The following is a 25,664-nucleotide window of genomic DNA, read 5'->3' as shown; positions in this document are numbered from 1 at the left end:
ATCTGGACTGCAGGTCAGTGGTTTTTGTCTGTGTTTACGGGGAGGCTAGACACTGCACTGGCGGCTCTAATTATGCGCCCGGTTGTTTATTTAAGCCTTGGGTTCAGATCTGTTGTGATTTTTCCCTGGGGCCACTCTGACCCTAAGGTTGCCAACTACTCATAGTGGGTGTTCGTGTCTCTTTCCCTCTCCCATGGACGTGTCTATTTTCAACTCTGTTACCTAAACATGTTTAAGTTGTCATGGATATGTGATTATTCCTTTTAAAAGCTTTCCTACAAAGTATAAAGCACGATTTATACCCAGGCCTTGAATGAATCCATGTTTAAATTTCTTTGGCTTGAAACTTCAAACCTGGAATCAGTATGTTTTAGGGTCCCGACTCATGGATTAAGGAAATCTGGGAGTCCCTACACATGGTTGACCTCTTACAGGTTGGAAGTATTTGTGTCAAGCCAGAAATTCTAGAAGATGTTAAGAGACATGAAACCGGCATCTGTTTGGAAAACACAACACATTGGTATAGCCTTAAACTACTATGTGTTTACAGCCTGATTATTTTATTTCTTTTCCCATGGTATTTAAGTTCCGCTTTTAAATGGTAGAAAGAGTAATGTTTATTTTCATGCTCTGTAAATAGATGCTCTGTCTGATCTCAGACATTTTGTGCAGGGAGCTGGGGGTTATCCTTCAACTTGTCAAACAGAATCAAAGGAACAGGTGTTGTCATCATGGTTTTCCTTTATCTTTTCTTTTTGTGGAGACGTGATGGTGGTAGTGTTTTGTTTGTTAATTTTCAAATCTTCAGAAATTTAAAATTACTAGACTGGATTTTTCTCTCTTCTTTCCTCTTAACTCTGAAATGAAATAAATGTGCAAGTGGGGGAAATTGGAGAGAAGGAAGAGTTTCCATACCCAGACACGACTAGACATGTGTATTTAATAAATGGATTGACATTCTGTAGTCAGACGTTTGAAACTAAAGAGGAGTGACTCGAAGCCACCGGACGGAAAAGTGACTGGCGGCAGAGTCACGAGACTTTAGCCCTGCCTCCCCCCTGGTTATCTCAGTGGTCTCAGAACTCTTTCGAGTCCTCTGGACCTCAGCTTACTCATTTACAGAACGAAGAGATCAGAAAAGATAATTTTCTAAGATTCTTCCACTCTCAGATTCTCTGATTCACACCAGGTGCCCAGTTATGTTCGAGGTAGAATGAAGTGTGCTTTGGTATCTCGTGATGATTAAAGCCAAAGTGGGCTTTGGCTGGATCTGAATTCCAGTTGACTAGTTTGGTGACCTTGAGAAAGCTGCAACTGTCAATATGGTCTTACTCTCCAGCCCATGAACTTTAGCCACCAGGGTGGTGGTATATTCATGAGAGAGGAAATCTCGTGCTTATGTAAGGGGCCCAAACTGAGTTTCAGAACATGTCTTTCTTTGGACTTTTAGAGTGTATTTGCAGACCATGGAAGCTGTGGTCTGGCCCTTGGGTTGAATGTGCGTGGATGGTCATTTAATACATAGGAAAAGGGCAGAAAAAGAGTTGTTGGAGAGGAGTGCACAGGGAGACTGCCAAGGGGACTGACTCAGGGGAGGATTTTATTGTTCATAGGATGTCCTCTGCAGTTCTGAGTCTAGCTTAGACTGGACTGTTGTGATTTGAAAGCAGATTAAAGCTTTTGGACAGATTTGATCTGTGCTTATACTAGCTCATTACAGTGAAGGGGGAAGCAGACTTAAGGGATTACTTTGTAGTGAATTTCAGTGCTGCTGGCTTCATTGAATTGAGTTAGAGCTGAATCAAATATTTTAACAGTTGTAAAATTACTGAGAAGATTAATACTTGAAGCTATGTAGGCCTTACAATTTATAAGATACCTGGTATGTTTATGGGACAGTTATGGGTCATGGAATAAAGGCGGATCCAGTGAATGAAAGAAGCAGAATACATTAGGTTAAATCTTAGATGCTTCATTTGTTTTTAAGGATTATACTACCCAGTGCCTTTTTTTTTTTCCAATTGAAGTATAATTGATTTACAATGCTGTGTTAGTTTCAGGTGTACAGCAAAGTGATTCACTTATACGTATATATACATATTCCTTTTCCAATTCTTTTCCATTATAGGTTACTATAGATAATATAGTTCCCTGTGCTATACAGTAGGTCCTTGTGTATCTGTTTTATATATAGTAGTGTATATTCGTTAATCCCAAATTCCCAATCTATCCCTCTACCATCCTTTCCCCTCCAGTAACCATAAGTGTTCTCACTATGTCTGTGAAAGCCGATGCCTTTTTAAGAAGTCAGCAGCCCATTTTTGTACCCTCCTTTGCTTAGTGGAATCTTGATGGCATTTGCTAAGAACTTAGCACTTCTAATGTAAATCCTTGAGTCAAACTGAAATAAGGCCCTATGGGTACATTTAAACTGCAAAACTTATTTAGGTGTAACTGTTAGCATTATAAGTATTTGTATATGTATATCCATTCCTAATATCCTAATTCAGACATCCCTCATCCTTTAGGAAATAGGAAAGCCTGTTTCTAAAGTGGTCTGTTATTGCCTGAGCAATGCAATATTTATTTCCTGTCTTGCAATGAAAACTGTCCATTGTTTGCTCTGCACAGGTCACTGACAAGGACCCGGAGTTTGCCGCCGGGCCTTCCAAACAGCCCGAATATCAGCAGTTCGAAGACGATAAACTTTCTCAGAAATCATCTAGCAGCAAACTATCTCGATCTCCATTAAAGATTGTCAAAAAGCCTAAAAGCATGCAGTGCAAAGTGATACTTCTGGATGGATCAGAATATACCTGCGATGTAGAGGTAAATGTATATTTTACAACTTTTTTTGGTCCCAGATATTGAGAGCTAGGAAATATTGCTGTAAAGCATACAAGATGCCTCTTTGTTTTTCCAGAACTCTGGAAAATTACTCAGACCCAGTTTCTAAACACAAAATTATTTCCGAAGTCTCTCACAGAGGATCAAATTACTGAAAATACTTATAAAGTCCCCAAAATGTTACAATCAAGAGAAAAATGTGGTCTTCTTTAAAAAAAAAAAAAAAGAAGAAGAAGAAGAAATCTCTAATACTTTCCATGGTAGGAAAAACATTTTGGAGGCCTTAAAAATCAAGTGTTCTTTAATATCCGGGCTATGAGCTAACATTGAAATGAATTTTAACCTTTTCTGTTTGCATAACTTATGGCCAAGTTGTTAATTGGTAGAAACTTGTAGATTTCTGTATACAGGAGCGGTAGGATGATTTGAACTGTGAATGTCCTTTTCTTGCTTGGAGAATGGGTCGTTTTTAAAATGCACGTGGTGGTGGGCATTGCAGCTCGAGTGTAAATGGGTGTGCTCCTCTGTGTTTTTTTGTAAAGAAAACAAAAATTCTTCTGAGAGAAGGGGCAGGTGAATGACTTTTGTCAGAGATGTTTGTCCAGACCAAGTTAACAAGAGAGAGCGACACAGGCTGTTGAGAGTGGCGGCGATGGATGGTTGTTGAGCTCCCGGGTATCACGGGGACACAGGCAGGGCGTGAACTCTGGCCGGAGAATCAGGTCAGCCCCGTCCACCACCTACCGCGTCTTTTCCCCCTGGCTGGGAGGGAGCAGCTTGCTCTTTCTGCAAGTTGATTCCATTTCAGATTGAATATTTTCATTCAGAGAGCTACTCTCCTGCCTCCAGCCCCTTGCCCTTGGTCCTACGTGGGCACCGCACATCCCTCTGTGCCAGCCCCGCCCACTACATGCCTCCACTGGTCCCCTCTTCTGCCCGGGGTGCCGAGAATCTGCTGGCTCCGCAGCCAGCGTACATCTGTGTGTGGTCGTGCATTTCCGTTTCTCTTTTCTCAAGACACAGCCAGCAGCAAGCCCACCTGATCCCCCATGGTCCACGTTCATTTGGCTCCTCTTTCTCTGCCTACAGCCCCCGTTTCATTCCTTATAGTTTGCATAACGCACTCATGCACCAGTGCTTTTCTTGGAACAGAAGATTCAAATCCATTTCATGTTGATGACGTCATTTAGGGTGGGGGTGAGTTATCAAATTATTACAGATTGCAGGGACGTAGAAAAAAAGTTTTAGATAAACTCTTAGATCAAAAGAGATTAAGTCTGCCATATATTAATTTAGAGAATTTTTGTTATCCTATAACCTGACAAATATTAGTGGGTTACTACAGGGAATAAAATATATGTTCTAAGGTTTGCAATGCACAGGTCCATTTCTTGCATATCGCTGGCTCTGATTTTGGCTGATTTCTTAGCCCAAGGTGTTCGATTATTGATTTAGATGTTTATTCTGGAAATGAGAAGATCTGATAATATACTTTTACCTGGGTTTTACTATGAAGCTTAAAGCACTTCCGTAACCTTAAGCGAGGTTGCATTTTTCCAGTGTGGATCTCCCTTCCGGAAAAATTCATCGAAGTCAAGAGGAGCTTTTTTCCTTAACTTGGAGGCGAGTCTTTCTACTGATTGTATTTATATAATGGGATAAATAGGGTTCCCTGGCAGTCCTCTAGTCTCGACTACCAGAGTTTTCTAAAGAACAGTCTAGAAGAAAGTTGATAGTGTTTCCTGTAGGGAGAATAAATGCCTCAGGGCTGACCCAGTGCACGTCATGCTGATCCTTTTGCTAAATTTATTTTATATCCCGTGCTTCAAATCCATTCCAGCTAAGCTGTGTTTTTTAGTACAGCATTTTTGGTTTGTAATTAACTCTGAGTACCATTTAGTGTTACTTTTAATGTCACTGTGAAGATTGTGAGTGGCATGGCAATGTTGGTCAGCTATTTTCTTTTATAATAAGGTATTTTTATGAATTGGACAGATTCTTAAGAGTAACTTTTTTTCTGGGACACACAAATCCTTGTCAGCAGAATATTCTCAGTGTCACAACAGAAGAAGGTGTGGCCGCTACTGACATCCTGACAGCCATGGAGAAGATGGAGAAACATGGAGATGCTAAAGTGAAATGGGTTTGTGTGTCACCGACTAGCTGGATAAGAAAAATGGGTTGTGAATCGGTGACGTGGTTCTCAAGGTGGCAATGAGATGCTAGTTGAAAAAGCAGATTCAAAATGCTGGACTTCCCTGGTGGCGCGGTGGTTAAGAATCCCCTGGGTTCAAAATCCCTGGGCCAGGAAGATCCCACATGCCGTGGAGCAACTAAGCCCGTGCGCCACAACTACTGAGCCTGCGCTCTAGAGCCCACGAGCCACAACTGTTGAGCCCGTGTGCTACAACTACTGAAGCCCGCGCGCCTAGAGCCCGTGCTCCTCAACCAGAGAAGCCACTGCAATGAGAAGCCCGCACACCGCAACAAAGAGTAGCCCCCGCTCGGTGCAGCTAGAGAAAACCCGTGCTCAGCAACAAAGACCCAACGCACCAAAAAAACCAAAACAAAACAAAAACAAAATGCCTCTGCTTTTAGATACAAACTATGAAAAGTAAAGCTTTGCTGGCGAGGTACACGGGGTCTAGCAGGTAAACAGAGGTTGAAAAACATTGTCCTAGAGAAGGTGGCCTTCAGCCTTTACTCTCCTCAAAACTGAGTTGTTATCTGAATCTTGGATGAAGGCACAGCACACACGCAAAAACAACTTTTTTAAGTGATAAGGGCTTTAGAAGTAAGGAACAGCCCATGTGTCAGAATCCAGGTTTCTTAAATGGATGGTGCGGACACTAAAGCAAAGTAGCAAGATAACATTTAGCAGGAGGGGAGGTAAAACTTCTCTCTGTTTTTAAAGATCAAGTGCAAAACAGAAATAGGTTTGGAGGAAGGGCCAGGCAGACTTAGTAACAGTTCGGGTGAAACTCATCTTGGGTTTAAGGTGATTACAAACCCAGCAGGAACCAGCAGTGCAGTGTGGCTGTCAGAAATGTTCTCGAAATCCCAGGCTGCTTCCGGGGAGTGTAGTGTCTAGTTTGTGGAAGGCAGTGAGTTGTCCCCGTTCCCCTGCTGCGAGGTCCCATTTGTGTAATTCACACGTGATACACATGCTCCAGAGCCGCCAGACCTGGGGAGTGATTTCAAGGAACTTCTTAGATCTTCTGAACCTCATTTTCCTCACCAGGAAAATAGGGGTGAAATAAGGCATTATTGAGAAGATTAAAGCAGATAACTGATTTACCCTCTCTGGGGTGTAGCAGATTCTTGATAAATGGTACCAGTTTAACAACGATAATAGCAGTGAACTCTAGCTTAAGCTTATTCAGTAGAGAATTACAGGATGGTGAGTAGTTTGAAACCTTCCCATGCGGAATGATTCGCGAAAGAATGTGTTGAAGATGGAAAAACGATTAGGAGGAGACAGGATAGCTACTTCCAGTTACTTGGAAAGGTTGTCATTGAATGTCATAACATTTTTTAACGTATAGGAAGTAAAACTTAGGAAGAAGTTACAGGAAGTCAGATTTTAAATAAGCAGAAAAAGAATGTTTTAAAGTGGTCATTGTCAACCTCGTGATGACGTGTGCTCTGCTGTTGGGATTCCAGCAGAAAGCACAGGTGCACGTCTGGTAACCAGCAGCTCCTGGGTGTAATCTCAGACCCAATGGCTTCTCGTGCCCCTTCCTGCTCTAAGATCACGGAGAGAAGAGGCACCAAGCTCTGAATGAAGAAGCAGAATGGCCTCCACGACCCCTGCCCCCAACACGTGCGGTTGTGAATTGCGAATAGGATGTAGGAGACAATAACAGGCATAAAATTTGTTGCATTGAATAAAGCATCAAAAAAGGCATTTTATTTTAGTGAACTCTCTATGCCTAGCTGTTATTCCCCTGTGGCTTATTTTATGCCTTCATTATAGTTCTCTTTTCTTTTGAAAGCACAAGGTAGCATTTCCCCTTGCCCAGCAGTGCTACAGCGGTAGCAAGCCAGGACCCTGAAAAGCAAGACACAAGAAGTAGTTGCCTTCTGAGAGCAGTGACTGGACACTGATTAAGTCTGCAGTTCCGGCCCCCAGTGTTCTGATGGGAGGCCCTTACCGATTGTCCTGGAGTTCTCGAATTTTCCTCTAGCAATAGGCTTAGATCATTGTGGCATTCAGTGTTTTTCCATTTGAGAGATGTTTTTCTCAGTAATTATTTTTCAAACTCTTAGTCTTGATTATCTAAAATATAAAAAGATCTTACGGGACTTTCCTGGTGGCACAGTGGTTAAGAATCCGCCTGCCAATGCAGGGGACACGGGTTCAAGCCCTGGTCCAGGAAGATCCCACATGCCTCAGAGCAACTAAGCCCATGCGCCACAACTACTGAGCCTGCGCCCTAGAGCCCGCGAGGCACAACTACTGAAACCCATGTGCCACAACTACTGAAGCCCACGAGCCTAGAGCCCGTGCTCCTCAACAAGAGAAGCCACCGCAATGAGAAGCCCGCACACCACAACAAAGAGTAGCCCCTACTCGCTGCAGCTTACAGAAAGCCCGCGCATGGCGATGAAGACCCAATGCAGCCAAAAGTAAATAAAATTAATTAATTAATTTAAAAAAGAAAAAAGATCTTACTATGAGTAAAATACAAGAAAGGGTCTTACAATAAGTAATTTGATATACACGTTTGGGCAATGTTTGCAGGCTACCGGATTGTCACATACGCCAACATAATCGCTAATACTGCCGTTCCCTTCTTGTCATTTTTACTGGACCATTAGAAAATGCAGGCTACTTCCTATGGCCAGTTTGTCATCATTGTTGCTGTTTATTTCTTGAACATGAATTTTAAAAGAGAAAATAAACAAAAGTACCCTCTTCACAGCAGGGGAAGCAGTGCTTATCGTGTTTATTTCACGTTTATTTCACGTTTATTTCAATCCCATTACTTCTGGGTTCCTGGACTCATCTGCCTCTGATTAGAGTATGATGAATTTCCTGATGACCATCCAGTTAGAAATGTTTCATTGGTATCTAGTCTGATATGGTTTTAGGAAAATAAGTCAGACAGGATTTGAAATTTGAGTCCATATTTCCTAATATAGGTATGCTGCTGCACATAGAAACATCTTAAGCCATTTTTGGGTGTAGTTTGGTCTGTTCTCCACAAGAAACCTGACCAGTGGAGGAGGCTTGAGCATAACTGCAAAAGAGACGGAAGGTGGACCTTGCAGGTGTTTCTCACAAGGCTCCACCGTGTTTCTCTGTGTGCGGGGACCTGGGCTCTCTCTCCTGAGCTCCGTACGTTGCTGATTTAGTACTGAGCGAGACTCAGTGCTTCTGAGCCCCAGGTAACCCCAGGCGGGCCTGGAACTCCAGGGGAAGTGCCAGTGACTCAGCCACGCTGGAGAGACCCTTGCATCCAGATTGGGGCAAATCTAAAAGCTACTCAAGTGCAGCAGTAAAACCTTAAAAGCCTGTCCCACCCCCTCCCCAAGGTTTGGCTGTGTCCAGAGGCCTGCTAGTTGATGGGTACCATTCAGATCCTGCTGGAATCGGAGAAACGGTGGTGTTCACTCCAACAAGCACTTCTTGATACCACCCAGAGATGCTTCCAAGGGGCCAGAGAGGAGAAGGGAATTTATTGCACTCCGTCCCCTAAATGTGCTTTTGTCACCTTCTGACTGCTGGTCAGGAAGGGACTGTTTAAAATATCTCTAAACGCTCTGTCTTGCCCGTGATTCAATTAGCGTTTCAAGTCATATTTCTGTTTCATGTATTCCACTAACTGAGATTTGGTTAGAAAAACAAAATCAGTGTCTGAATTTTCCAGCTTCTCTAGGTCACATGATTAAAATGCCTTACGATCCCTTTAGAAGTTCTTGACTAGACAGCAAATAGAATTGCCATAATCCAGAAAGTTGAATAGAACACCTATTGCCTTTCATGGATTATAAGAAATAGTAATTGTAAAAAATTAAAAATAAGAATTTTTATTGTTATTGCAAGTATTGTTCTTTCAGTAACTACATAAGTCAGAGGTTTTGATTCTGTGTAATCGTATAAATTACGATTTAACCTCTCAGTGGGTCTCTGCTCAAGTGTATGTCTTGACTACATCAGACCATCTGCCACGTGCTGTAACCAAGTGGCCCAGTCCTGCAGCAGCAGCTTTCCTGCCTGAAGATCAGTGCCCCCAGGGACTCCCGACCATGGCAGGGCTTTAATTAACTCGGTTTCCTTGTGTGATGACTCTTTGGTGCAACCATAGGAACAGTTACACACAAGGACAGTAAACAGGCACCTGCTTATTTACCTGACATAGTCAATGTTCAGCCTTCCCAAGGTGTTCAGATGTGACCTCGTGAAGGTTTGATTAAGAAAAACAAACCCTTTTACTAAAATTGTTAAAACTTTTCTCCTGGTTTTCATTTTCAAAAAGTAACAGACTGATAATCCCTCATGAGTGCAGGCATGGTCTAGTAAACACCCTACATAGTACGAAGGTTAAAAACAAGTATATTTGTCGAGAAATAAAACTAGTAAAACCCTGGGGCATATCACCATACTGTGGGTTGTGTTTTGGAAGCTGAGTGAATTTGAACCCGAGTGCCTGTGCACACTGGGGTGATTGTTTTTCAAAGGTAATAATCCCTGGGGAGTTCTTTTTGACTTCACTCTCAGTTTTCAAATGGAGCGAAGGCCCAAAGGGAGATTTGTTTTCCAGGTGTTACTATTCTGACATGCAGTGCCGAAACCCCAGGTTTGCTTTTTCACTCCGCTGTTCCCTTAACTCTTAACTTTCTCGTTGTATTTTCCAACTACTTTGCGTTGCTGATTTGATGAAATGAACTTCCGTGCTCTGCGTTCAGGCAGAGGGGCTTCATAAGCAAAATGTGCATGCGTAGTTTTACCTGTTCCAGCGTGCAGTGTCTTATCTTTGTCCTTCGTATAACATGGTGGTTGACTTTCACATAGTAGGTATTCATTACCTATTTGGTGAAGAAAGCAATCTTCCAGGTTTAAGAACAATCCAAGTTTTCTAGTTCTCACCATTGTGCGATTAAACTTTGAGGTTTTACTTGATATTTTTATATCTAGTTGACTTGCTTAAAATTTGCCTCCTTCAGCATCTTCCCCCTCTGAGAGTTTTCACATGTGCTCTAGAAAAAAATCTTTTAAATTCCTTTACTCTGTTTGTGGCCTTAGGCGATGATGGATCAGCCACTGACACCTTCCCCTGGGCTCAGCGGAGGAGGTCCTGCTCTCTCGTGGCTGCTTCTCCAGAAATATGTCCCCTTAGCACACCTGGGTTCAGGCTTAACTTGAGGTTTGGGGAAAGCATATAAAAGACAGAATACCTGTTAGTGTATGGAAATGTAACAGATTTCTGTATATTAGTTTTGTGTCCAACAACTTTACCAGATTCACTGATGAGCTTTAGTAGTTTTCTGGTGGCGTCTTTAGGATTTTCTGTCTGTAGCATCATGTCATCTGCACTCAGTGACAGTTTTACTTCTTCTTTTCCAATTTGGATTCCTTTTATTTCTTTTTCTTCTCTCATTGCTGTGGCTAGGACTTCCAAAACTATGTTGAATAAAAGTGGCAAGAGTAGGCATCCTTGTTTTGTTCCTGATCTTGGGGGGGAAAAAAAGAATACCTGTTACTCCAAGGGCCATTCTTAGGTGCAAAGGACCGAAACCCTGCTCCTGAGTTCCTAATCAGCGTCATACTGCCTGGCACCATTCTGCTTCACATGCCAGGCGCCAGCTCATGTCCACTCTAACTCAGCCATAGCCCCAGAAGCAAGGGAAGTTCTTCCCTGCTTTAGTCCAAGGCATTTCTCATTCCCCAGCTTGGTGGATGGCAACCGATCCCTCATATAGCGACCACAGCCTCGCATTCACACAGGGCCAAGCCGGACAGGAGTCTCTGCCACCAGTGAGTTTCTTCAGCCTCCTTCCTAGAACTGGACCTTTATTACAGCTTCCAAAAATCTCTTAAGGTGTTGTCTCCACCAGGCACCTCATTCAAATCTCTGTATTTTCTAGAGGACGTTGATCAATCTGTACGTGGCAGGCACCGAAATAGTTTTTAACAAGGGAGCGCATCATTCGAGTTTTAATTATGATTTGTCTCAATGAGCCTTCTTTTTTCTTGTTTACAACAGTTCCAGTTCCTAGAACTAACATCACACAGTGTGCAAAAAGATGCCAAGGAGTTTTACTAATTTTGCAGAGGCTTTGATATAAAGTATTTCTTGAGGGCCTGTTACATTCCAGGCACTGAAAACCAAGAGAGACAAAGACTTCAAGCTTAGATAGGGCATTGTCTTCCTCATAGGGTCCACAGTCTTAGATCTGGAAGGGACACTGGAGATAACTTTGTCTCCTACCTCATTTCACTGAAGAAGAAATAGGCCCAGAGCAGTTCATGGTGTGCCAGAGGACACATAGCCCAGAAAGGGCCGAGAAGGGCTAGAACCCAGATCTCCTACCCTCTGCTCCAGAACGCTCTTTACTGGGGACATCAAAACATCCAAAGTCTGTAGCAGCAGACAGAACAAACCGAAATACAGTATTTACTGCCAGCATGGACTCGTGAAATAGTAGGACACAAAGAGAAATAGAAGGAGAAAGATCTGCTTTTCAAATTATTTAATAATGTATTTAAATATCTACTTTAGTTTTAGTTCTGTAAGCATTTGATATCAAATGGACCAGTTTTTCTAAATTTTGGGATGAAACTTTCTAGTTCTGCTTTATGTTTTTATATTAGTTATGCATGTAGTTTGGGGATAGGGAGCAGGAAGTGAGGCCACACTGGCCTTCCTCCTCTGTTCACTTTCTCATCTCCTTTCCTTCTTCCCCCCCTTCACCCCTACCTCCTTCTCTCTCCTCCCCTCCCCTCCCCTCTGCTGGCAGCTGGAAGCAGACATGCTAAAGGGGCTCTCCTTTTAATAAATGGGGCAACTTGACTCTGGCCTGAAGTGGTGTAATTAGGCCTCCCCCCTGGAAACAAAAGGGCCCTGAGGTTATGGGCAGATCTTATCCAGGAGACAGATTGAGTCAATGGAAAGGATGTTACCTTCTCAAGACTTCTTAAACCTAATTTCTCAAAACGATTGCCAAGGCTTTGCTTTTGGCTGTGCTATCATGAAATAAGATACTCTGTGAGATACATGCACCCTTATGTTCATAGAAGTGCTGTTTATAACAGCCAAGACATGGAAACAACCTAAGTGTCCATCGACAGATGAATGGATAAAGAAGATGTGGTATGTATATACAAAGGAATACTTACTCAGCCATAAAAAAAAATGAAATGATGCCATTTGCAGCAACATGGATGGACCTAGAGATTATCATACTAAGTGAAGTAAGTCAGACAAAGACAAATATCATATAATATCACTAATTTGTGGAATCTAAAAAAAAATGATACAAATGAACTTATTTACAAAGCAGAGAGAGAATCACAGACATAGAAAACAAACTTATGGTTACCAAAGGGGAAAGGGGGGAGGGATAAATTAGGAGTTTGGGATTAAAATATACACACTACTATATATAAAATAGATAACCAACAAGGACCTACTGTTTAGCACGGAGAACTATATTCAATATCTTGTAATAACCTATAATGGAAAAGAACCTGGAAAAGAATATATATGTTTATATATATATATATGTGTGTGTGTGTATATATACACGTAACTGAATCACTTTGCTGTATGCCAGAAACTAACACAACACTGTAAATCAACTATACTTCAATTAAAAAAAAAAAAATACTCTATGAAGAGTAGAAAAGCAACAATATTTTGAGTAAGAAGGGGAAAACAGCTGGGGGAGGTATCATGCAGAAGCTCTTCAAAGTGGGGAAGGGAACAGAGTTCCAGGCTCGACTCCCCTCTCTGCCTAAACGTAGAATGACTTGAAGCAAGTTGTACAGCTGTTACACCATCCTGCTCAAAGTGGAAAGGCAAGTCTGAACTGGGACCATAGTCTCCATGCCTTCTGTAGAGAAACAGTTTTCACCAGTGATTTATTTTTTCTAATTTTCCTGATCTATTGCCAGTTCATTTCATAATTACAACATTTCCCCCATGAAAGACAGGTTATAATTTTCAAGATAATAGCATCTCCCTTTAGTTAGCATTTAAATAGATGCCTTTCTTTTCACGGACATAGTCTTGGCTCTGCAGGAAGTTTAGGAAGAAGACCACTGGTATCAGCTACAAGATGAGAAAATCTTTTCAAAGTTAGTTAATAACCTGAGAAGATTTCTACATGGTGGATCATCTCTTGAATTTGATATTACCTTTTTTATTGTTGTTGCCTTCAATTTCAGAGGTGGGTGTCTTTGACCTGGTCTCAAAATTCCGCCGCCTACGAACAGCGCCCATGACCTCTTTGACTACAGAGCTGAAGTCTTGTAGAATCACAGGTTCTTAGGGTTGGAGGAGGGCGTGAACTCTAGTTCAGTCCTGCAAAATGTGTACGTGGTGTGTGTGTACACACACATTCCAACAAAATACAGAGGTAGTTTCAGGAAGCCTGGAGGACAGTGTGATGTTGAAGGCCCTGTTACAGGGACACGGTGAAATAGTTACAGAGAATCAGCTTGCACACACTTAGTGGCATCCACACACCAGCTGATCTGGTTTAAAAGGGAAGCGCACACAGGCAGCAGTTAGTGTCAGGATTTAGCTGCCACCTACGCCTTATGGTCCAGCTTCTGATTGGCACAAGAAAGGAGGTGAATACGGAGTTCTTAGTTTGAAAAATGTTGTAACTTAAAAGGAGATATTCAACTGCACTCATGAATACCTTTTGTGGTATTCCTATGATCATGTTAATTTCTATAGCAAAGGAAGAAGGGGAAATCCATCCTAGTGATATTTCAGTCCAGTCTTCTTGCTGTTTGGATATGGCAAATAAATAATAGGAGATGGGGAAGTCAATGAGGAACTACGGAGAGGGAAAAGCTCTGCTAAAATGTTACCTAGTGAAATTGAAGAGCTTCCTTCCCTGCTTTTTTGTTAGTAACACATATGCCATGCCAGACATTTATTGGCAATAAACTAATAAATTACCTTGGCCAGTCTGGGCACTTATTTCGAGGCTAATAGTGTATTAGCTTTAAACGCAAGCTTCCTTTGGGGCCATCGATACATGGAAAAGGTAGTATTAATCATTCTTGCCAAGGTTTTATATTTTCCATTTACTGATTCTCTCAAGGTTTCTGTATCAGACAGACATGCTCAGAGCATCTATAGTTGCTCCAGTAAACAGAGGGCCATTTAAAAATTCAAAATTAATTTAAAAATTGGATACAGCTGTGTCAAATTTTAACTTTCTTAAATAGCTGGGGACTTCTGCTAAGACACTTGTTCTGTCAGTTTCTTTTTTAATTTTTATTGAAATATTGTTGCTTTATAATGTGTTAGTTTCAGGCATACAGCAAAGTGATTCACTTATACATATATTGATATATATGTATATACCTTCTTTTTTAGATTCTTTTCCATTATAGGTTATTACAAGATATTGAATGTAGTTCGCTGTGCTATACAGGAGGTCCTTGCCCTGTCAGTTTTTATGCTGCACTGCTCGAAATATGCTGCACTGCTCGAAATATGTCCATGAAAGACAGAATAGTGGAAATGTTGAACTCTAATTTTAGTTTGAATCCCTTCATCCAGCAGTGGAACCGGCATGTAGTGTTTTAATAAAAAGGATCACTCACACCCAGGCTTTTACAAATGTGTTTATGAAACTCATAATGTACTTAATAATTGAATGTATAGCAAGGTATCACGAATCAGAGCAGACCAGAGAGTTGTTGTACAGTAGAATAAGTTTTCTCAATTGACTCTCTAAAAAATTGAATTTAAAAAAAAATTTTTTTTTAATTTATTTCTTTTATTTATTTATTTTTGGCTGTGTTGGGTCTTCGTTGCGGCGAGCAGGGCCTACTCTTCACTGAGGTGCGCGGGCTTCTCACTGTGGTGGCTTCTCGTTGCGGAGCATGGGCTCTAGGCGCGCGGGCTTCAATAGTTGTGTCACGTGGGCTCAGTAGTTGTGGCTCAAGGGCTCTAGAGCGGAGGCACAGTAGTTGTGGCGCACGGGCTTAGCTGCTCTGCGGCATGTGGGATCCTCCCGGCCCAGGGCTCGAACCCGTGTCTCCTGCATTGGCAGGCGGGTTCTTAACCACTGTGCCACCAGGGAAGCCCAAGAATTGAATTTTGAGCCTAAGAATATTAAACTGTGGGAGGCGGTATGTGATAGTAGCGCCAGCCTGGGTGGCATCTTGGTTTGCCATTTGTTTGTAAGCTATTCGTCCTCTAAAGTGTTCTGTTTTCTCACCTGTAAACTGGAGTTCACTTGTTGTGAGTGGAAGAGAGAGTGCTTACAGGTTCCAGGAACCCTGCTGGACCTACAGTGACTGGCTAATTTGAAAGGCTCCCTAACCTTATGGAACTTTCACGCTGTAAAGCATAAGGCAGATCCTTCTAGGCCTTGTCTCTAAGAATATAAATATAAAAGACTGTATAGAGAGTGGTAGGTTTTTAACATAAAAACAGAGTCATAGCTTCATACATTTTAGAGGTTTGCTTTTATCCTTCAATAGGTAAATGGATAAATAAACTGTGTTAGAACCCAGACAATGGAATAGTATTCAGTACTATAAAGAAATGAGCTATGAAGCCATGAAAAGATGTGGAGGAACCTTAAATGCATGTTGCTAAGTGAAAGAAGCCAATCTGAAAAAGGCTACATACTGTATGATGCCATCTACTCTGGGACATTCTGGAAAAGGCAAAACTATGGAGACAGTAAAAAGATGAGTGGTTGCCAGGGGTTGGGTTGGAGGAGGGAGGGATGGATTGGTTGAGCACAGAGCATGTTTCAGGCAGTGCAAATTCTCTGTAGGATACTGGCGATATAATGATGTTACTATACATTTGTCCATGCCCATAGAATGTACAACACCAAGGGTGAACTGTAATGCAGACTAGGAGCTTAGGGTGTGTTATGTGTCAGTGTAAGTTCATTAATGGTAATAAATGTACCTGGTGGGGGACGTTGATGATGGGGGAGGCTGGGCACAGGTATATGTGTGAGCCGGGGGTATGTGGGAAATCGCTGTACCTTCCCCTCAATTTTGCTGCAAACCTAAAACTGCTCCAAAAATGTTAAGTCTTTTCAACAACAACAACAAAACCACAGGATCGTAGCCTCCACACCGTTTAGAGATTTCCTCTTATCACCTAATAGTATATTAGACACTGGAAAGTATTTCTTAAATGCAAGAAAGTGAATTTCATCTTGACTTTCCCTTTCTAGGGGTTTTTTCCCAACCTGGAAAGAATATTATCAGTGTTTCCATATCAGCTAATCATTCTTCTGACAGTTTGGGAAATGCTGAGTGATCCTATTAAATAGGAACAGGAGGTAACTGTGCTTGTGTTTAAGATTTAACAACCATTTACCTAGAAGCTTGTTAGGACTAAGACACTGACCTAGAAAACAGGAAATTTGCTTTTCTCACACTGTCCGGCTTACACCTGCTGAGATCAGACAGAAGATGCAGCTAAGGGTCTGTTGCTGTTGTGTCAGAATCAGTAGGTGTTTAACAAGCCTGAATATGTTCTGAAAATAATTATACACACCCCATTTCTGGCTTTCAGTGCTAGCTTCTTTTCCTGAGTGGACCCCCACTTCATGGTGAGTGAGGAGGCAGCGGTCCTTGGCTTCGGTGATGAACTCCTCGAGGTGTGTAGGAAAGTATTAGAGAAGGGGTCTGACGAGGTCACACCGCTTGTCCTTCACGCTCATTCCCTTCAGAAGTCCCTTAATGGTCTTTCTAGTTCCACTAAGCCTTGATTCTTTGTATTTTCCGGTTTCTTTCATAGCAAGTCTGAGTAGTGTATTCGAAGAGGCTTCTTTACTATTCGGTTTTAAGTGTCTTATAAAATGCAGGTCATCCTATATTTGCCCTTGTGTAGCAAGTAGAGAATAGGGGAGTCTTTGACTCTTACCCTATTAGGAGTTTTGTGATGTGCTGGGTTTTAATAAAATAACTAGGGACACAATAGGAGCCGCTCAGAAAAAGGAAAGAGTTGGAAATCTACTCAACTCACTTCCATTTCATGCTGGGACGGATCTTCTGCTATTGTGGAGAACTTTCTTGCCTGAAGAAATTGGGAGTGGCTGTTTGAGGCACGTTTCTTGGATTCTTCTTTCTTTTTTAGGATCTAGGTTTTCAAATAGGGCTGATGTATAAAAAGCATGACTCCAGAGCTTTAGCTGTCTGTAAATACTTCCTTACAAGCAAAGATTCTTCAACAGTGGTTCATGCTGTTAAAAATGGTAAGCACGTGTCCAATCACTTTTTGGCAGATAGATATTTATTATTAGAATATGTTGGCTGACTTTCCCTGCAGTGATATTTAAGTCAAGCGGCATTCCCTTATTTTATTTACTTATTTTTATATTTCCAGAATAATTCTAATTACACTCAGGATATTTACATAATTCTCTTTAGAATTTGGGCAGATAAGGAGATGTGAAAAGCACACAGGGAGAATTTGAAATGTCAGGAGCAGCTGAGGCTGGAAACGAAGACCAAGGGCCTATGAGGGAGGATGGGCTTGACTTGCTAACAAGGTTGGGTATTGTTTGTATATGTTAGTTTTCTACTGCTGTGTAACAAATTACCATAAACTTAGAGACTTAAAACAACACGTATTTATCATCTCACATTTTTTTTTTAAACATCTTTATTGGAGTATAATTGCTTTACAATGGTGTGTTAGTTTCTGCTTTATAACAAAGTGAATCAGTTATACATATACATATGTTCCCATTATCTCTTCCCTCTTGCGTCTCCCTCCCTCCCACCCTCCCTATCCCACCCCTCTAGGTGGTCACAAAGCACCGAGCTGATCTCCCTGTGCTATGCAGCTGCTTCCCACTAGCTATCTATTTTACATTTGGTAGTGTATATATGTCCATGCCACTCTCTCACCCTGTCACATCTTACCCCTCCCCCTCCCCATATCCTCAAGTCCATTCTCTAGTAGGTCTGTGTCTTTATTCCAGTCTTGCCCCTAGGTTCTTCATGACCATTTTTTTTTTTTTTTAGATTCCATATATATGTGTTAGCATACTCTATTTGTTTTTCTCTTTCTGACTTACTTCACTCTGTATGACACTCTAACTCCATCCACCTCACTACAAATACCTCCATTTCATTTCTTTTTATGGCTGAGTAATATTCCATTGTATATATGTGCCACATCTTCTTTATCCATTCATCTGATGATGGACACTTAGGTTGCTTCCATGTCCTGGCTATTGTAAATAGAGCTGCAATGAACATTTTGGTACATGACTCTTTTTGAATTATGGTTTTCTCAGGGTATATGCCCAGTAGTGGGATTGCTGGGTCGTATGGTAGTTCTATTTTTAGTTTTTTAAGGAACCTCCATACTGTTCTCCATAGTGGCTGTATCAATTTACATTCCCACCAACAGTGCAAGAGTGTTCCCTTTTCTCCACACCCTCTCCAGCATTTATTGTTTCTAGATTTTTTGATATCATCTCACATTTTTTGGCTAGTCCTCTGCTCAGGGTCTTATAGAGCAGAAATCATGTTGTGCACTGGTTACATCTTCATCTGGAGGCTGGTCTAGGGAAAGATGCATCTTCATGCTTTTTGATGCTGTTGGTAGAATGTATTTCCTCCTGGTTGTAGGACTGAGGTCCGCACTGTCTTGGTGGCTGTCAGCTGGGGACCACTTGGGGCCCCTGAGTTGGCTGTCCGGTCTGTGAGTCTCCCTCCATCTTGGCAACAGAGAACCTCACTCACCTTAGAGCCCTCTACGTTCAGATCTCTCTGCCCACCCCACTTCTGCTATGAGCTGGAGAAAACTCTCCGCTTTTAAGGGCTCAGGCCTGATTAGGTCAGGCCTACCTGGATAATGTCCCTATCGTAAGGTCAGCTGTGCCAGCTAATGTAACCTAATCATTAGATTAAAGTAAGATCCACTCTCTCCGCAGTCCCAGGGATCATGTGGGGCGTGTACACCAGGGAGATGAGAAATCACAATAGGTGATGGGGTGCTTCTGAGGGGAGCTATTTGGCCATTTGTGTGTTTTTTTTTTTTTAATAAATTTATTTATTTATTTATTTATTTTTGGCCGTGTTGGGTCTTCGTTTCTGTGCGAGGGCTTTCTCTAGTTGCGGCGAGCGGGGGCCACTCTTCATCGCGGTGCACGGGCCTCTCACTGTCGCGGCCTCTCTTGTTGCGGCCTCTCTTGTTGTGGAGCACAGGCTCCAGACGCGCAGGCTCAGTAGTTGTGGCTCACGGGACTAGTTGCTCCGCAGCATGTGGGATCTTCCCAGACCAGGGCTCGAACCTGTGTCCCCTGCATTGGCAGGCAGATTCTCAACCACTGCGCCACCAGGGAAGCCCCGCCATTTGTGTTTTGAAAATGTACTTCTACTAAATAGAAATTGAGGAGGAAGAGTCTTGAAACTGGCTGCATCACAATGAACCAGCCAAGAGATGCTGAGGACCAGAACCAAGACGGCGGCAAGTGGGACAGAGGGAAGAGAATGGATTTTAAAGAACTATCCTGAAAATGAGCAAACTTGATTAATTGGATGGGTGGGCAGGGATGTGGGTAGTGGAAGAGACAGTAACTGATAATGGCGTCCGCATTTATAGAATACAGTATAAGAAGAAAAGTTTGTGCGGGAAGATAGTGAATCTAATTTAAATCTATTGAATTTAGGGTGCTTGGAATATGAAAGAAGCAATCTACTGTTGCAACTGGATACATTGTTCGGCCTTTGGAAGAGAAGTCAGGCTGGTAGGCTCTGTGGGAGCCAATATCTCTCACACTAATTCACATGCACGAGTGAATGAGATCGTGCAGACGGCCAGGGAATGAGTGGGAAGAGCATTAACAGCAGAGCTCTGGGCAACACTGATGTTTAGAATTGGGGTGGGGAGTGCCTTGTCCCGTGTCCCCTCACCCCACCCCCAGCTTTTCTCATACACCCAACCCCTGCCCTTTTGGGCTGTACCCCCAGCTTAGGAACCGGGTGTGCCTGACCGCATGGGGACATTACAGCAGTGATTATGGTTGAGTGGGTCTCCTTCAAACAGATCCAAGAGAGAATCTACATAGGCCAGCGTTCCCAGTATCACTTTCTAACTGCCATCAAGGCGTGGCACTATTGAATGTAGAAAACGGGAGGCTGGGGATTGCCCCAGGTGCTCTCCACCGAGAAATAACTTAGTGTCATTCATTGTGATGGATTCTTGTGCCGCCCTTTTATTTCTTTTTTTTTTTTTTTTCCTGGTCAAAAATTTCTTGGGTATTTTATTTTTTATTTTTTATTTATTTATTTTTAACATCTTTATTGGAGTATAATTGCTTTACAATGGTATGTCAGTTTCTGCTCTACAACAAAGTGAATCAGTTATACATATACATATGTTCCCATAGCTCTTCCCTCTTGCATCTCCCTCCCTCCCGCATCTCCCTCCCTCCCACCCTCCCTATCCCACCCCTCTAGGTGGTCACAAAGCACCGAGCTGATCTCCCTGTGCTATGCGGCTGCTTCCCACTAGCTATCTGTTTTATGTTTGGTAGTGTATATATGTCCATGCCACTCTCTCACTTTGTCACAGCTTACCCTTCCCCCTTCCCATATCCTCAAGTCCATTCTCTAGTAGGTCTGTGTCTTTATTCCAGTCTTACCACTAGGTTCTTCATGACCTTTTTTTTTTTTCCCTTAGATTCCATATATATGTGTTAGCATACTGTATTTGTTTTTCTCTTTCTGACTTACTTCACTCTGTATGACAGACTCTAACTTCATCCACCTCACTACAGATAACTCCAGTTCGTTTCTTTTTATGGCTGAGTAATAGTCCATTGTATATATGTGCCACATCTTCTTTATCCATTCTATCCTTCCTTTTATTTCTTTAATTGGGCTTTTTGCTGTCTTTTGTACATTAGAATTTCAGTTATACAAAGTGTTAAGAACTGTAACATTATATTTCCTGGAAGGAACGACTGATCCCTGTTTCTTGGAACAATGTAAGAAGACTGTTAGGACTAGTTTTACATTAGCACCCTGTGTCATCGTGATCTTTAAGTAACTGTGAAGGGGTGGTGTTATTCAGAAAGTTCTCTTGAACGTTTTAATCTCAAATTAGAAAAAAATACGCCCCCCCCCCATACATAGACGCCCGCAGTTTTCCAGTTCGGGGGCTGTGGTCACGCCCTGCTGTTCATTCAGGAAATACCACCCCCTTCCCGTCCTCGCCTCCTCCTGGTCCAGGGCCGAAGGGCATCTGGTGCTGAGCCCCGGGTTCCCTCTCTCGACAGCCGAAAAGCCAAGGACTCTTTTCCTCTTCAATTTTGTGGGTTGTATTGACCAGCCAGAACACTTTCAAGTTTTTATTTGTTTCTTCTAGAAGAGGTCACAGATTCTAAGTTACAGGATCTTTTTGTTGGAACACATCACACTTCCATCGAGAACATTAGCTTCCTATAACCTGGTGCGATTTCCCTTGTCAGATGGCTATTGTGGATATTTTCTTTCTAGATAAATGGATATTGGGTCTTCCTTTTGTTTCTCCTGCCAAGACCGATCTATTTTGTTAGTGTTGCCTAGTGACTGTTTCCTGCAGTTTGGGTCCAGGATGTCTCTACAAATGGCAATTTTAAATGGCCGGGTTAGGTGTTAATTCATGAAAGGCTTTGATCAGTGGGGGTTTCTTCTCATTGACAAATGAGACATCTTTGCTGTGTCGGACATGTGACAGACAGCTGTGTTTAACTGGTATGCACATTTGGAGTCATTTTCTAATAAGGGTGAAAGAAATTCTGATCTCAAAGTCATATTTACACTTCGAAATGCACCTCATTCGCCCCGCGGCTGCGTGTAGGCATGAGAGATGGTATGCGGACGTACAGCCAGCACAAGAATTGGTTCTTAGGATGGTGTTTGGGAAACTGGAAGGAATAAAGAGACTTGTTATTTCTTATGGAATGCCATGGTGACGGCAAATAAAGTCACTGAAAGAGCCACCACGTTCTTTAGGGAAATGCCCCTATACTGAACTTGTAAAGCTCACGGGATAGTTTTCAAGGATTACCCCAAGCAAAATGCTTCAGTTCATATCTCCAGTTATTCCTTTAAAAAAAAAAAAAAAAGGCACTGTCAGGAATATCAGGTCTTGCTGAGCTTCCTTAATAGTACTAGGTCAAGAAGTCGTCGTCATAGAGAAAAAAAAACCCATCCAAATTGTAAAGGTACTTTGTTTCAAAAATACATTTTATTTTAACTTGGGGCTTCTACGATGTATACCCAGCCATGTTCTAACAAGGATTTAAGGTGTTTTACAGAAATACACATTATAATGAGAAGAAAATAAATAAACAGAAAGCAGGACCAAGAGAAAATGAGAGGAAGAAGCCAGAAAGAGATGAACCCATAAAACATGTGTTCAGAGCACTCACCTCACAGTGTCCACACAGTAAAAGCACCCCACTTGCTGGCTAGAAGCATTTTCATTCCGGGTCCCGTCGTTTGAGGGAAACTCTCTGTCAGCTTCTTCTGGGAGATTATGAATAGCCGTCAGGAAAGTGTCAGTGGTTGTTGATTCTCTCAGTCAAACCTTTAAGAAGCGCTAAGTAATGATTTGCCGGTTTGAGATGATGCTTCTCTTTAAGTATCCGAGATGTGCAGCTTTCTACGTTGCCAGCTCAGTGGAGAACTATATTTTTTAACAGCAGAGCTAGGGATGCTACTGACATCTCAGAAGAGGTGAGGGCTTGACAAGCGTGTTCACAGAAAGACCATCACCCACCTTCTCCAAGGACTTGGCCACAAAAATGCCTGAGGGTGAGGTTAAGACACACCTCAGACATTTGCATCTAGGCCAGTGTGGAGACAAAGGATGCCCAGGACCCCCACACTGTGGACAGAGCAGGACTTCAATGATTTCAGCTCAGAAAAACTTTAAAGCTTGAGCAGTATAAGTTCCTCTGTACTCTTCTAGGTAACCTCACAGGAAAGTCTGTGCCTAGGTGTGCGAATGAGTCCATTCCCTTTATAGGATTATTAACTGTAAGCCCATTAAATATTGTGACTCCTACAAAAATATTGACTTCAGTTTTAGAAAAGTTTTTAGGTGGCAGGACCAATTGCACACTTAGTAGTTAACTCTCCAATCTGCTACTTAACCAGGCATTTTAAGAAGAATTTTTAAAGGAGAATCCAGGACGCATCCCTGTCCTATGCATGGAACTGCTCTCCACATTCATCAGACAGACTTCCTGAGCAGGTGCAGGACTCCTGGTACCTGGGAGTTCAGGCTGATCTCATGCAGTTTAGTCATGAAGGTCCTTAAAAACCATAACCCACCTTGGGTTTTTCTATTTCAGTGTGAGGGGTAGAGCGTGTATCAAATGAAAGTAATGGAGTGAAGCCCCAGCTCAAGACCATTCACCCTTCGGGAGAAATTGAGAAATTTATCAGGAAGTTAACCTGCAACATTTGAGGTGGAATTTTAAAAGCTAATAGGTCTTAAATGTAAGGCCAGACACTATAAAACTCTTAGAGGAAAACATAGGCAGAACACTCTATGACATAAATCACAGCAAGATCCTTTTTGACCCACCTCCTAGAGAAATGGAAATAAAAACAAAAATAAACAAATGAGACCTAATGAAACTTAAAAGCTTTTGCACAACAAAGGAAACCATAAACAAGATGAAAAGACAACCCTCAGAATGGGAGAAGATATTTGCAAATGAAGCAACTGACAAAGGATTAATTTCCAAAATTTACAAGCAGCTCATGAAGCTCAATATCAAAAAAATGAACAACCCAATCCAAAAATGGGCAGTAGACCTAAATAGATATTTCTCCAAAGAAGATATACAGACTGCCAACAAACACATGAAAGGATGCTCAGCATCACTAATCATTACAGAAATGCAAATCAAAACTACAATGAGGTATCACCTCACACAGGTCAGAATGGCCATCATCAAAAAATCTACAGACAATAAATGCTGGAGAGGGTGTGGAGAAAAGGGAACCCTCTTGCACTGTTGGTGGGAATGTAAATTGATACAGCCACTATGGAGAACAGTATGGAGGTCCCTTAAAAAAATAAAAATAGAACTACCATATGACCCAGCAATCCTACTGCTGGGCATGTACCCTGAGAAAACCGTAATTCAAAAAGAGTCATGTGCCACAATGTTCATTGCAGCACTATTTACAATATCCAGGACATGGAAGCAACCTAAGTGTCTGTCAACAGATGAATGGATAAAGAAGATGTGGCACATATATACAATGGAATATTACTCAGACATAAAAAGAAACGAAATTAAGTTATTTGTAGTGAGGTGGATGGACCTAGAGTCTGTCATACAGAGTGAAGTAAGTCAGAAAGAGAAAAACAAATACCGTATGCTAACACATACATATGGAATCTAAAAAAAAAAAAGGTTCTGATGAACCTAGGGGCAGGACAGGAATAAAGACACAGACGTAGAGAATGGACTTGAGGACACGGGGAGGGGGAAGGGTAAGCTGGGAAGAAGTGAGAGAGTGGCATGGATATATATACACTATATATAGTGTATGTATAGTGTGTGCATAGTGTATATATATATATATAGTATATACACTATATAGTGTATATATATACACTACCAAATGTAAAATAGATAGCTAGTGGGAAGCAGCTGCGTAGCACAGGGAGATCAGCTCGGTGCTTTGCGACCATCTAGAGGGATGGTATAGGGAGGGTGGGAGGGAGGCTCAAGAGGGAGGGGATATGGGGATATACGTATGCATATAGCTGATTCACTTTGTTATACAGCAGAAACTAACACAACATTGTAAAGCAATTTTACTCCTATTAAGATGTTAAAAAAAAAAAAAAAGCTAATAGGTCTACCACCTGCGGGAATGAAATATTGTCTTCTTGCAGAAATTAGGAAAAAAATCCAATACTCTAGATCTGGCCAGAGCAGATTATACCCACGTGGTAGAAAAATATAAATAAACTGATCCAGAATAAACTTCAAAGAACAGAGCAGTTTTTTGAAGAGCTTTGAAGCAGGAAATAAACCCCAGATGCATTTATTTCGCTTGATTTTCTTTCCTGTTTCAAATAATTTTGCTCTCTGCCAGGCACAGGGGTACGTGTTGGGAATCCAGTTGCGGGTAAAAACTGCTTACCTGAGAGGCTGGCATTACCATTACTCAAGTCACAACACAAAGCAGCGTGAAATTGCCACCCTGACAAGTGCAATGCAGAAGATATAAAAACACGTTCTCTGAGACCTGGTCTTGGAGGCCGGGGGGTGGAGTCCTGAGGAAGGGGTACTTGAGGAGAGATCTGAAGGCTGGGCGGGTGGAAGGGTCCAGGGTGTGAAGGTGGCTTGTGCAGACTTTGGCAGGAGGAAGCCTAGGGAGAGGGGCTGGAGGAAGGTTGTGTGATGGAGTAGGGGGTCGGGGCAGTCCAGGGGGCACCGCGGGGGGAGCCAAAGAGGCAGGCAGGACCTCCCCCACCGTGATGATGGACTCTGACCGCATCCTCAGTCGGGCCGTCTGTGCTCTCACTGCTGAGTCTGATAGCCAACTTCTGGTCTTCCCACATGGGTATATTCTCACAGAGTTTCTGAATGTAAAGACAGAAGTGAATATACATTTGATA

At 42.1% G+C, this 25,664-nt stretch overlaps 1 protein-coding gene across 4 annotated transcripts in view; it reads left to right on the top strand.

Moving 5' to 3' along the window:
* The window catches only part of EPB41L3 (erythrocyte membrane protein band 4.1 like 3), a 140,015-nt gene that overhangs the window by 52,759 nt on the left and 61,592 nt on the right, over positions 1-25,664 (top strand). For all 4 annotated transcript variants that reach the window (XM_061169861.1, XM_061169860.1, XM_061169858.1 and 1 more), the window contains exon 3: positions 2,632-2,829. In XM_061169861.1, the coding sequence (XP_061025844.1) occupies positions 2,632-2,829 (198 nt within the window). The remainder of the gene's footprint in view (positions 1-2,631; positions 2,830-25,664) is intronic.

The sequence above is a fragment of the Eubalaena glacialis genome, chromosome 15 (assembly GCF_028564815.1).
Source record: "Eubalaena glacialis isolate mEubGla1 chromosome 15, mEubGla1.1.hap2.+ XY, whole genome shotgun sequence".
Taxonomy (NCBI): Eukaryota; Metazoa; Chordata; class Mammalia; order Artiodactyla; family Balaenidae; genus Eubalaena; species Eubalaena glacialis.
Note: the sequence above shows the minus strand (reverse complement) of the source record. Positions and strands in the feature narration are given on the sequence as shown.